This window comes from Cucurbita pepo, chromosome LG05 (assembly GCF_002806865.2).
Source record: "Cucurbita pepo subsp. pepo cultivar mu-cu-16 chromosome LG05, ASM280686v2, whole genome shotgun sequence".
In the NCBI taxonomy this organism is placed as follows: Eukaryota; Viridiplantae; Streptophyta; class Magnoliopsida; order Cucurbitales; family Cucurbitaceae; genus Cucurbita; species Cucurbita pepo.
The window spans coordinates 3,688,055-3,701,469 of NC_036642.1; the positions used below are offsets into that span (position 1 = coordinate 3,688,055).

Consider the following 13,415-nt stretch of genomic DNA (forward strand, 5'->3'; position numbering starts at 1 on the left):
TTTTAAATACGAAAAATAAAAGGGGGCCCACAAATGTTAGGTAGAAGGAAATGACGGGTCTTGAACGAGTCCACTCACCAATTATTAATAATTAATGACGGTTTTTTTTTCCTTATTTTGAAAATCCACATGCTTCATATTATGCCACGTGTATATCACACATTTTATATCTCTATTAAATTATTAGATTATAAGAGCTTCTTACAATTTAATACGTTCTCAAGCTAATAAATTTTTTATTTATTTTTCATTTTTTTTGGATGGGTGACGTGTAGCTCATTTTTTACTATTTTAAAAATTATAATTATTCGCCATACATATTCTATTAATAATTAAAATTTCATAAAATTCAAATATTTGTTTATCTTTATAATAATCTTAAAAGTAGAGATAGAGATGAGTTAAGTTGGTCGAGTTGACTCAACTAAAATATTAAACATCTATGACAAGCAGGAGTTAGGTTGATTGGTTTGACCCGACTAAAAAGTTCCAATCTGCAAAATGAACCAACTTTCAATTTAAACCCGAAAGATAATAGTTTTCACTCGCAAAATTATATTAAATTTTGTTTAAAAAAACTATTAAATTTATATATTTAGACACACTAAATTGTCAACTCGTGATTGTGGTAACGATAAATTTTATTCTTTTACATTTTTATGTAAGACATGACATTACAAAATATTCCAGTGTGACGTTTAATCAACTTTATATAAGACTTCAGGCTAATTTATTATTATTATTATTATAGTTTCACAGGGGCTATATAGTAATTTGATAGGAAGAATATAAAATTAAAACGAGTAAATTTAATTAAAGGCTTGGAAATATAAAAAAAAAAAAAAAAAAAAAATAATCTGATTATTTATTTAAGAAACCATTTTTTAAATTTAAAATGTATCTTATCCCATGTGGTTAGTGCTCCTTAGAATATTTTCTTTATAAATAATATATATATATATATATATATATGATTTTAAAAAATAATTTATTTACTTTAAAAGTTTGCTTTTGTCTTATCTTTATTAATTTGTATTAATTGAGATTGAAGATGTTATAATTTTTTTAATTCAGATATTATGTTAATTAACACCATAATCATTTTATTTAATCAAAATATAATAATTCGTGTGATTGATAGGAGGTTAAAAGATGTATAAGAATAAAATATCTTAAAATAAAATGTCTGATAATAAATGTGCGGAAATATATTTAAATGGAAAAAAACGTCTACCAGTAAAGGTAGTTTTGATGCTCGAAAAAAAGAATTTTTCGAAACACGAATCATTTTAATTTATTCTTTCCAATATAAACTATTTTTTTTTCAACTTTCTACCGGAATTTATTCCATCTTTATAATTATCTATATAAATAATTTTGATGGTAAAAGAGACACGAGAAAATATATAAGACCGAGCACGAAGCAAAGAGAAGAAGGAAATTTGTTCGAAGCCTAAATCTTTTTCCTCGACTTGATAAAGAGCCGTGGTCGAGATTAGGGTGGGGCTTTAAATGGTGCATACGTCATACATGCCCTTGCAGTAATTTCGCTCAGCTCGATTTGATTATTTTTGTAGAGGTAACATGAAAGTACTAAATTATTTCTCGTATAAATATATTTATTTTTTTTTGCAAAGAATAATCGAATTAAAATAACAATAAATCATAACATTGCATTTTCGAAATTATTTTTAATTTAATTCCTTAGTTCTTCCTCTATATTAATTATTTAATCGTTGATTGAATTTTTTTAATTAACATTTAATATTTTTATTATTTGTAGAACTTATTTTGAAAAAGAAATTTAAATAACAATAATTTAGATATTATTAATTATTGTTACCTAAAAGTTATGGCGAAATGTTAATGTCCAAATTTTGTGTGACATGAAAGGTCTGGAATGGAGGAGTTTTGTGGCTCGAGAATCTTTGAGATGGGGTCCTGACTTTCAATTTTTTCAACATTGATCGCGTGCAAAATACAGGTTCGTCCTCGTCGGGTCGCGGCACGATTTCTGATCCGCCCACCTAATCGAGATTCATGATCTTTCTTTCAATTTTCTATATATAAATGTAATGCCCCAAATCCCAATTTTCATCATACTTCAACGAGAATCGGAAACCAGAGCATACAGAGAGAGAGAGAGAGAGAGAGAGAGAGGAGTGAAACGAAGAGATTGAGTGTGTTTGTGTACGAGAGAATTCTTTTTGCGTCTCTTTCTTGTTTGTTTGCGTCTTTCCCAGAAGTTGGAAGTTCCCATTTCCAGAAATTAACGCCTGGTAATCTCTCTGTCGTTAACCCTTTTTGACTCTGCTTTGATTGTTCTTGCTCTGTAATCCATGGCTTCGCTCTGAGTTTGGTTTGATTGTTGCTTAAATGCATTTTTCTTTTGTTTTGATGGATTCTGTTTGTTTTCTCGGATTTTGTTTGTCTTTTGATTACGGATACATATTGTGGGTATTCATCCCTTCTCTCTCTCTCTCTCTCTCTGTCTTCTTGTTCTTCCGATTGTTGAGTTTAATGTTGTGTTCGTGCTCAAATACTGCTATCATTTCCACTTTCGTCCTCCTTGCCCTTCAATCTCCCGGACTCAAACTGGAAATTTCGGGCTATAGAATGATTTATCCTTAGTCTTACGATTTTCCCGTTCGTTTTTTCGTTTTTGAATCATCGAGCCATCTTGTTTGAGAAATTGTTGGTTAATATTGTTCTGTTTTGATCGAAGCGTTGGAGATATATGTATCGCATTAAATATAGTTTTTCTTTTCAACGTTTGGGGCCCAAGGGACTGCGAATTAGCGAGGGAAGGGTGTTCCATGTCCAATTCCTTACACAGTGTCCTAATATACAGGGTTCAATATACTTGACATATTTGGCTATTTCCGACATTGAATCTGAAGGAAGCTAATAAGGGATTTTGGAGAATCAAATTTTCTTATGATATGATTCATCAAAACGGTCTTAATTACCGTTTATTGACCTGATCCCATGATCTACGTGTTATTATTATTTGTTTCCATTCAGAGAAAATTCATTGAAGTTACCTTTTTCCAACAATAGGTTGATTTGTATAAACTATGACCTTTAGCTTTGGTTTTGGCTTGGGTTTATTATCAGCTGGTAAATTTTCTCATCCTCTGGGCCTACTTTTTGATCAATCTTTTTCTTCGTTCTTTGTTGCTATTAGTACAGTGATTTTGTAGAATTAGTTGGTTGCTGGAAACTATTGTAGTGTGTCAAATCTTTCATACAAAGTTCGTATGTCGTTTCTTTCTCATGTATGAATTTGAATCTATAGAGACTGGAGCTCGAGAAGAAAAGGATCATTTATGGAGGCCGACGCAGGAAGAGGTTTGGGATGCCAGAAGACTATGGATGGGAAGGCGAGTAATGGGATTGTTCCAAAGAAGGAGATCCCTTCTTGTTGTTTAAAGGCCATGGCTTCAGCCCCTGAGCTTGATGCCAAGTGCCATTCCACTGTTGTTTCTGGCTGGTTCTCGGAACATCAGTCTGCTTCTGGTAATTAACTATGCTTGTTTCCTTCTATTTTGGTTCTACCATTCACGTGTTCTGATCAGATCCTTCATTGACATGTTTTTGTTTCAATATCTTCCAAATTCAGATAAGGGAAACAAAATGGTCTACTTCAACAATCCCATGTGGCCTGGTACCCTTCTCTACTTTTTTCTTTATCTTTTGATAGCTTATATTATTGCCCATCTGATGAACATCATTCTCTACTTTCATATTTATTCTGCGTTGGTTCTTAAACTTTTAGGCGTTCTTCTTTGGCCGATGAACTTTGCATGAAAACTATTTTGGCCATTGTTCATTTTATGTAAAACATTTGAGGAAAGATCTGTGTTATAGGTGAGAAGTATTTGAAGCTTCTTATGGCAAGCCTAGTTTCACGCTACGAAACGATTAGATAATTAATGAAAAACTAACGACAAAGATTCAGAGAGTTTTTGTTATTCAAATATTAAGGATTGATATCTATTTATGTTAAGTTGATCCTTGCTTGAGTGTTCTAACCGACGATAATATGAGTTTAGCATTCCTACCTCAAGCACGACAATTATGGCCTTTATAATTCTGTTTGTTTTTAGGAGAAGCACATTCCCTGCAAGTAGAGTCTATATTATTTCAAGGGAGGTCAGAGTACCAAGAAGTAGTTGTTTTCGAGGTATGTTTTCTGTTTCGTATTGACCCTTTTCGCTTAACATTCTGTGATTTCCTAAATGAAATATAAATTTGAGGTAGCTAATACCACGATTTTTCATTGACAGTCCACTTCATATGGGAAAGTGCTTGTTCTAGATGGTATTGTCCAGTTAACTGAGAAAGATGAGTGTGCCTACCAGGAGATGATAACTCACCTGCCCCTCTGTTCAATTCCATCTCCCAAAACGGTGACTTCATATATTCAAACCATCGTGCTTTCGTCTTTACAGTTGTAGTCTTCCATTTTCTCGTGCAATCAGTATGAGGAATGATGGAATGATTTCTTTGTTGTTAAGAGTTTTGATTTTAAAACAAGCAACTGGAATTGTGGTTTGGTAACTATGAGTTAACTTACTTTTGGCATCTGATTGGTTCCGATCTTGACTTGCTTGCCAATGTGAAACTTATATAGTTGCACTTGATATGGGATCGATTAACTATCCAGTTTGATCTGTTTTGATCATTTTGTTCTCCGAGTTCGTTGATATCTTGGGTTTGCATAAAATAGTTAGCTTGACGAGGTCATGGGTTTTTATATCTGTTTCAAAATCATTTTACACTAAGATTACGTCTTTGTGTTTAGCCGTATGGATTTCTTTCAGCTGTTGAAGATTAAGTTATGTATGTTCAATCAAATCCGTTGCAGGTTCTTGTTGTTGGTGGTGGCGATGGTGGAGTTCTAAGGGAAGTCGCTCGCCACAACTCTGTAGAGCATATCGATATATGTGAGATAGATAAGATGGTCATTGATGTATGATATGTAACATCCGCTTTTGTGATAAACTCACTATGTTTTCTCTCAAGTTGATCACCTTGTTGTCCTGGTTTCTTTACCTATAGGTATCCAAGGAGTTCTTTCCCGAGTTAGCTAAAGGATTTGAGGATCCCCGTGTCCACCTTCACGTTGGAGATGGTATGTCCTGATGTAGTTTATCTTTCCTTTTATATATTTTTTTATATCAATTAATTGGATCGCCATGGAGATTATTATGCTATATGTCCAATGTTATCTCTCTGCGTCGTGATTTTTACAGCTGTTGATTTCCTACGGCGTGCACCGAAAGAGAAATACGATGCTGTCATAGTTGATTCCTCGGACCCTGTTGGTATGTTCGTAGTTTATATGATATCGAGTTCATGTAACTCATTTATAACAAGTGCATGTCACTGTATGCTCACAAAAGCCATTTCCTGTGGTATCTCTAGTTTAAATAAGGTTGTTGCTATTTTAGGACCTGCTCAGGAGCTAGTTGAGAAGCCATTCTTTGAGACGATAGCAAAAGCATTGAAACCTGGTGGTGTTCTCTGTAACATGGCAGAAAGTATGTGGCTACATACACATCTTATTCAAGATATGATCTCTATTTGCCGTAAAATTTTCAAAGGGTCTGTTCATTATGCATGGGGCAGCGTTCCAACTTATCCAAGGTCACCATAACTTGTAGCACACTGCTTTTAAAGGATTCATCTTGATATTGCCATTTTCAGATGATTATTGCTCTTTCTCAATTCTGGGTTTTGTATTCTTCAGTGGTGTGATAGGTTTTCTGCTATGCTCAACTGAAGGGCCACCTGTTGATTTTAAGAATCCTATCAATCCCATCGAGAAGCTAGAAAGTTCAGCCGAGTATGAAAGAGAGCTCAAGTTCTACAATTCAGAGGTACATTTATACTCTGCTCCAGCCAGTCCCTTGTAGCATAGATCATGTGGATAAGTTCCTTCAAAGAAATAGAACTGATATGAACTGTTGTTGAAAATGGCAGATACACTCTGCTGCTTTTGCTTTGCCATCGTTTCTGAGGAGGGAGGTGAAGGCGCTTGGGCACAGGACTGATTCCGGTAGAGGAGGCGACGTCCAGGTCTAGCCATTTCCTGTTTGGTTGGTATTTACAAATAATGAAAGTGATTGAACATTGATTCTGAAAACATTTATATTATTGACTTGTAATGGTAGTAGCTATATCTTCTGTGAGATCAAACTTGTTGATGACATCTCATTGAATTTCTTCTTGCTTATGAGTGATTTGAAGCAGTGCTTTTATAATATGTGATTTGTGCACTTCTTTGGTGAATGGATGGAACTACTTTAGAACTTTGGGTATTCGATTAGGAGGCAGACGTGATATCATTTACAACTACGTAAAAGATTAAGATTATTATTATTACCTAAAAAGTGAACATGAACGCATCTCGGAGCAGCTATCGGGGCAGAGGAGAGAGTAGGCTGGGAGGTTCTTGACTCCGTTGGATGTTCCATCCGTTCGGGCTATCGGATTAAGAGCTTTGAAGCAAATGCAATTATAGAAGGGCTAAGGACTTCAATAACATTTTTGTTTTGACAGATATATATATACAATAATTTGGAAAGCCATTAATTTTGGTTTGCTCATGTTTCCAATTAACTGCGAAGTTCTTTAAAAATTTAAAACATGATACATTAATTCTAAAAGAAAAAAAGACTTGTCGTACTAATAACAACATCGACCTATAAGACACGAATGATTATACAGTTCAATATATTCACAAATCCAGTTCGACGAACTCATCTGCACGAGATCGATAGATAGGCACGAGGGTTCCAGATGAACTTATAGTTGAGGCAATGACCATTGCTTGGATTCTGCCCAACTGACCTGAGGTCGAAATCTTTTGCTATCAATCGAGCTATTAATGACACAATGGCGTTTAGGCAAAACACCATGGCAGAAACATTCTCTCATTCCCATATTACGGAATATAAGAACCAATGCATAGAATAGACATCACTTTTGTATACAAAGAATACCTTTGCTCTATCAACTATTCTCTTCAGAGGTAAAGTCGGGCTCTGCTGGTTTCTGAAGCAACATGGGCGGTATTCTCTCGGGAATCCTGGCCTTGCGTGAGCTTGTGCGTCGAATCGTTCTTAGGATGTTAGCTGCAAATCTGGATGCATAGATGGTAGCACCTAAACTAGGAGAACTCCCACCTGTCTTGGCCAATGCATCTTTTAACCTGTTCTCTTCTTCCAACAGAGCCTGTTCGTGTTTCTTTCTTCTGTATCGACGCCACGCTGCTTGTATAAAACACGCTGCCCATGTCCTCCATTGCTGTGAATAAAACCTGAAAGTGTGCCGCAGCTGCTTGCTGTGAAGTCTACGGAACTGTGAGGCTACAAACTTTAGGTCATCTGCCTTCAAAGCAAATGCTTCAACTTCTGAAAGAGTTCGAACAGTTCTTGTTGAAATTGGTAGATTGGATGAGGAATGTGGATCCAGAGCCCATGTCAGTAGCTCTTCTCCACAGAAATCCCCTGCCTTGAGGTGTTCAGAATTAAAGAAACCAGTTCTTCCACCATTTGTAGTTACAGACAATAACTTGCCACGCATTATGAAGATCATCTCATCGACTGGGTCTCCTTCCCGAACGATATAACTTTCCTCTGTGTATAGTACTGGCTTGAGACGGTCACACATAGCATCCAGCAGTTGTTCGTCCATTTTTTCAAATATCGGTACCTGAAACGTTAAAGAAAAAGAATTTTCCAAAGTTGGTCTTGCATAATGGTGAAATCAAGAAGAGAACCATTTACTTGTGTCTGATGAGACTATGAATATAGAAAACAGAGAGATCCTCACCCTCATTAGCAGAGACAAGCAGAGATGGCGTTTTATGTCCCTTCTGAGATCTTTCGGAAGATTTCGAACCAGATTCTCTTCATCAACCCCTCTAGTTTCCTGCCACTTGTACTGTTCGTACCTCCTGATTCGCTCCCGGAGGCTCTCAGGGAGTAAACGGTGGGACATCCATTGTTCTGCATCTCTCCTTCTAACCCTCATTTCTTCCAATCTTGTAGTGGTGGATTGCAAATATGTCTGTTTCAAGCAGGTCAAAATGAGGAACGCTGAGAGTTTCATAACTGGCTTTGTCACTTGCAAAGCATGTATGCAATGCATTAGAAGAATGCTACTCTTTTTTTCTTTTTCTTTGTACGAGAACATATTCATAGTTCACATTTTAATATGCAAAACCATTTGGTGTTCATATAAGTGACAAGGAAAAGACTTCAAACCTGCATGTTCCCAATGAGAAATGAAAACAGGACTAAGCCAGAGATGGAGATGAAAACAGCAAACAAAATTTCCCATACGTATGTGCTTGTTTGGAGATTTTGACCCAGGGAACTGCATCAAAATAAGTGCAGAAACATACAACGTTTTAACATCAGATATAAAAGCTCAAACTAGATGTCAGCTGAAATAAGCTTCTAATCAGATGAATGCCCAGGAAAAAAAACAAAGTAAAAAACCCCCCATATCCATGCAAGTATGATAAACTCAGGGGAAGCAGTAGCGTCGGTTGCTGTGGCTAGTATGAAGCAGAGCTTTTCTGGTTTTACTTTCATTCAAATTGAGTTTGGTGAGAGTATGAAGATCAAGGAATATATGTGGACATATGATCGCCAAATGGCTGACGCTTTTCTAGACGTCGATAGTCACATGCAGAAAATAGCATCCAAGTTCAATATTTGAACCACTGGCAGTTGGAATTTGCATTTCAAGATATGGATGATTATCAAGTTGCAACAAATTTGGAATTCAGAAGATTAGGATATCTATTACTCTATTTTCCTTCTCCTTACAAATCTGATACCATATCATCACAAATATGCTAACTATAGCTCTGAGCACATACTGAAAATTTGTAATATGAGCAGTGCACATACCTTAGATTTCTCAGACCCCACCAGAAACAGTAAAAGAACTTCTGTGGAAAATTCATCGACTCAACAACACGAGAATTAAGAGCATCAAGAAATATCCCAAAATCAAAAGGAGGTTTGACTTCGTCTCCATCCACTAGTGGACATGAAATGTTTAAAAACGAGTTATTTCGTAGATTGACAGCCACATCACAATATAGTGTATTAGAATCACAGCTGATATTGTGACAGGCCTGCTGCCAGCATGTAGTTTCCCGTTCTATCGAAAACAAGTACCAGAATGCTCCAAAGACCTGAGAACACAAATAACATCCTCTCAAATTCATAGTTTTTACATTCTGAACAAAGTGAAGATTTCAAAGGAACAGAAACGAAGGAGGAAAGTAAAGAGTAACAAGATAAGATCTCATGAACCTATTTACATTCGTAGTTCTCGTTTTTACGTTCGCAGTTCTCGTTTGTGAGCACCATAAATTTCAAGTGACAAAGGTGATTGATAATGATCAAGCCAGTCTACTTGACATACATAAGTGAATTCTCAAAAACAATAAAATCTCATGACACTTGTAATATGCCTACAAATATAGAAGGATGCTAATTTCTAGCCCATAGATGATTAATCAGACATTCTTCCCCCTCAAACGTACTTTATGCATAAATAAACAAAAAGATTAGAAACCGAACTCACATGACTTGCCAGCATGTAAAGAAAGAGGTTAAATGCAGCTCCAGCCCATGCAGTTTCAGTGAGTACAGATGTTCTTGTAACTTCTTTATATAAAGGATAGATTCTAATAAACCGAGGCACGTATTGGAAGAAAACAATGAATTTCAGCAAGTCCTTGGTATTCAACGACCTCGAGCCTCTCATGTTTGGAACAATTATCAGGATCACTACCTGCCATAGTTCTGTAAGTTAATTTCCAAAATCAAAATTGAATTCCAATTGGATAAACAAAAAATGATGTAGAGACTAGTTACAGAAATTATATGTGGAATAAGAAAATAAGTAACAAAATTTAGTTTGTAAAGATGAAATATTGTATGAATGACAATAAAAGAGTTATAAATGGATAAATTGATATCATCCATCACAATCTATATTTAACAAATTTCTGTCCCAAAACACGTCTATATGAACTAACTTGCTTTGCCGCTTTGGCCCGTTGCGCGTATTGCCGTCAGCCTCACGATTTTAAAACGCATTTACTAAGGAGAGGTTTTCACGCTCAAAAGGAATGTTTCGTTCCCAACCAACCAATGTGGGATCTCACGATTCACCCCCCTTGGGGCTCAGCATCCTCGCTGGCACACTGCTGGTGTCTGGCACTGATACCATTTGTAACAGCCCAAGTCCACTGCAAGCAGATATTGTCCGTTTTAGCCCGTTACGTATCGCCGTCAGCCTCATGGTTTTAAGAGGTTTCCACACCCTCATAAGGAATGCTTCGTTTTCCTCTCCAACCAATGTAGGATCTCACCTGTAGAGTTCGGGCCCGATAGTTTCCAAAAATAGTATGTGGGAGAGCCCAGGCCCCTTTGTTGCAACAATATTAAGGGGAGGGGGGAGGAAATGAAGCCAAAAATAGTATGTGGGAGAGCCCAGGCCCCTTTGTTGCAACAATATTAAGGGGAGGGGGGAGGAAATGAAGCCAGCTTCATGCAAGTTGAGTTCACAAATGAATATCTTAAAATTCACAAAAGATTCAGGATCACCCATAGAAGGTCAATAATAAAGCAATGCTCATGACCAACAAAAATACCCGAGAGAAAAATGGCATACTTGTGGAAGTGGGAGGACTGCAAGAATGTCGATCAAAAAGTATGACGACAGATATCTCTTTGCTATTGCCCAAGCATCTTCAACTAGAACACCTCTTCCAAATACTCGAGAAGAAGGAGCAATAAATCCCGTACGAAATTGCAAAACAATATGTAATATATAAAATATGTCGGTGAATGAACGTAACACACTAGCCGTAATCTCCATCTTCTTATCCAACCCAAGACATTTCTGATCATCGTCCATCACAGGGACATAAAAGAACAAAGGATCCAACGAGACTGCAATCACACAAGACAACACAAATATCTTGTTCCACTTCTGGAGAAAGGGCCCCTGTGGATCAAGTACTTGTCTTCGTGTTCCAAAACTTTTGGACATAAATTTATTGAAAGAAGATGATTTCAAGGATTTCTTAATTCTATTAATCCTGTAAGAACCAGTTTCCAATTCTTTGTGAGGCTTTTCTGAAACTAAGTCAGCTCTTGTCCCATTCATTCCGACATTTAAAGTGTTATCCGCAGAATATAACCCCATTGAAGTTTTATCTGAACTCCGGTCCGGAAACCTGGACGAAAAAGCATAAAAGTTATGAGCAAACATGAACGAGTAATAAGGCCCGAATTCAAAAGGGCATTGTCAGAAGCCATTGTTTTATAAACCTATCCTTCAATTTAATTAAAAAAAACAGAGAATACATCTAAGATAACAGTAGAGTACTTTAGTTTGAGAGAAAGGCCTATACATCAAATTTCACAGATCCTCACCCAATCATCACATTTGAAAGTATTGAATCTATAGAACATCCATAACAATCCAAGCCCACTGCTAGCAGATATTGTCCACTTCGACCAACACGTCTAGTAGGGAGAGTTTTCCACACCTTTACAAGGAATGTTTCGTTTTCCTCTCCAACCGATGTGGGATCTCACAATCCACCCCTCTTAGGGGCCTAACATCCTCGCTAGCACACCGCCTAGTGTCTGGCTCTGATACTATTTGTAACACCCCAAACCCATCACTAGCAGATATTGTCCTCCTTGGGCTTTCCCTTTCGGGCTTCTCCTCAAGGTTTTTAAAATGCGTCTGTTAGGGAGAGGTTTTACACCCTTATAAAGAATGCTTCATTCTCCTTTCCAACCGATGTAGGAGCTCACAACATCTATCTAAGAACTTAAGAGTTCATTCAACCAAAGAAATATCCAACCAAACCTATTATTTGCAACAAAACAATCCCCATTACCATCATCACTTTGTAACTCGAAAAAAGAAAAAAAAGAGTCAAACTAACCGCACAATCTTCTCCTGCAGGTAAGTCATAATGGAAAATCAACTAAGCAAACGCATAAAGTCCAAATACTTCTTTAGTTGACCCGAATTTCTAGAGGGAACTCCTGAAAAAAAGGGGACAAAAGTTAGAGAACTTCAAGTAAGAGAGTCCAAAGTATGGTAAAATTCAACGTAACCTTCCAAAAACCCCAAAAAATGGTATGACTGCCCACAGATTCCAAAGGTTAACAACAACAAAATCTAAATTGCTCAATGAGACATCAAACCGATCAACAATCACATGGGATTTCAAAGTATCAAACAAGATACCCATTCATCCAAATGTCCAAACACCGTGAAAAAACCACAAACATCCAAAAACTCTCAACCGATTACTCACAGAGGTTCAATCTACGCAAATACAACCCTGAAAACCTACTTGAAATGGAAGAAAAACACAATCGAATCACTTCTCAAAGCAAGTTCAGAGAGGAACAAACAAGAGAACTGAAATAAACAATCAAATTCAGTAATCCAAAACTCAAAAAACCTAAAATAAAGCGAAGAAACCCACAAAACAAGAACAGTAAAATCAAAAGTAACTGAAAACAAACCACTGGAATTCGAGCGAAAAGGAGAAGAAAAACATACCGAAATTAGAAAAGGTCGCAAGGAAGAACACGAAGAAAGTGGAGCGATAGATTGTTGGATATTAAATCAAATAAACAAAAAAGCTCTTGGCAGAAAGAAATTGATTGAATCCAGCAAGAGAAATGCGACTTCTTCCACTTTATACTACGAAACTTCCTCGAGACTTCTCCATCTTTGTTTTTTCAATTTCCGTTCACATTAATAAATAATTCACTAAAAATAACAATTTTTTTGGTAATTTTAATTTTAATTTTATTTTTTTTTCACATGAAGAGAGAGATCGGAGATGAGTCCAAATCCGTGCAGTTGGTGTCCAACACTGACGGCGACGACGACAAAGACTCAAAAATAAATAAATTAATACATAAATAATAAAACTGAATTTAAACAAAAAAAATTGAAAACGGTTTTATTTTTTATTTTTTTATTTTTTACAACAAATTTTCTATGTGTATTTTTACATTTAATTCCCTAAAAAAAATATTTGGGGACATTTATTTATTTTTAAATATAATTGTTTAAGAGAGAAAAATTAAATATAGTAAATTTAAAAAAACATGACGTAAGATAATTCCTTTTGACGTCATAAAAATTTGTTAGAAAAGAGAAAAATACAAAATATAGAGAGATTAAAACAAAAGGAATAATTTTTACGTTAGAAAAAAAATAGATAAAAAAGAAAAATTGGAAATAATTTCTTTAAAGAGAAAAATTATTAAATTTATTTGAGAGAGAAAGTTAGATTTTTCAAAGAGATAAAAAAAAAATGTCAAAGAAATAAATAA

At 35.8% G+C, this 13,415-nt stretch overlaps 2 protein-coding genes across 7 annotated transcripts; one reads left to right on the forward strand and one right to left on the reverse strand.

Moving 5' to 3' along the window:
• Positions 1 to 1,469: 1,469 nt before the first annotated feature.
• On the forward strand, positions 1,470 to 6,284 carry LOC111794892 (spermine synthase-like). Of its 5 annotated transcripts, XM_023677077.1 has the most exons (12): positions 1,470 to 1,579; positions 1,894 to 1,984; positions 3,299 to 3,519; positions 3,617 to 3,667; positions 4,110 to 4,186; positions 4,290 to 4,412; positions 4,871 to 4,975; positions 5,065 to 5,137; positions 5,259 to 5,330; positions 5,457 to 5,652; positions 5,756 to 5,885; positions 5,989 to 6,284. In XM_023677077.1, exons 3-12 carry the CDS (start codon positions 3,330 to 3,332, stop codon positions 6,088 to 6,090), a joined length of 1,119 nt encoding a protein of 372 aa, XP_023532845.1. In that variant the 5' UTR covers positions 1,470 to 1,579; positions 1,894 to 1,984; positions 3,299 to 3,329; the 3' UTR covers positions 6,091 to 6,284. The 5 variants fall into 5 exon arrangements, with proteins under 5 accessions (XP_023532845.1, XP_023532844.1, XP_023532846.1 ...); XM_023677076.1 differs by lacking the exons at positions 1,470 to 1,579; positions 1,894 to 1,984 and adding an exon at positions 1,998 to 2,279; XM_023677078.1 differs by lacking the exons at positions 1,470 to 1,579; positions 1,894 to 1,984 and adding an exon at positions 1,998 to 2,279 and having other exon boundaries at positions 3,623 to 3,667.
• Positions 6,285 to 6,574: 290 nt separating this feature from the next.
• LOC111794891 (cyclic nucleotide-gated ion channel 1) lies at positions 6,575 to 12,807 on the reverse strand. 2 transcript variants are annotated; one of them, XM_023677071.1, is made up of 8 exons: positions 12,631 to 12,807; positions 12,002 to 12,104; positions 10,711 to 11,278; positions 9,616 to 9,825; positions 8,931 to 9,220; positions 8,277 to 8,388; positions 7,843 to 8,079; positions 6,575 to 7,722 (listed from the first exon to the last, which is right to left on the reverse strand). In XM_023677071.1, exons 2-8 carry the CDS (start codon positions 12,028 to 12,030, stop codon positions 7,021 to 7,023), a joined length of 2,148 nt encoding a protein of 715 aa, XP_023532839.1. In that variant the 5' UTR covers positions 12,031 to 12,104; positions 12,631 to 12,807; the 3' UTR covers positions 6,575 to 7,020. The 2 variants fall into 2 exon arrangements, with proteins under 2 accessions (XP_023532839.1, XP_023532841.1); XM_023677073.1 differs by lacking the exons at positions 12,002 to 12,104; positions 12,631 to 12,807 and having other exon boundaries at positions 9,616 to 9,836; positions 10,711 to 10,778.
• Positions 12,808 to 13,415: the final 608 nt, after the last annotated feature.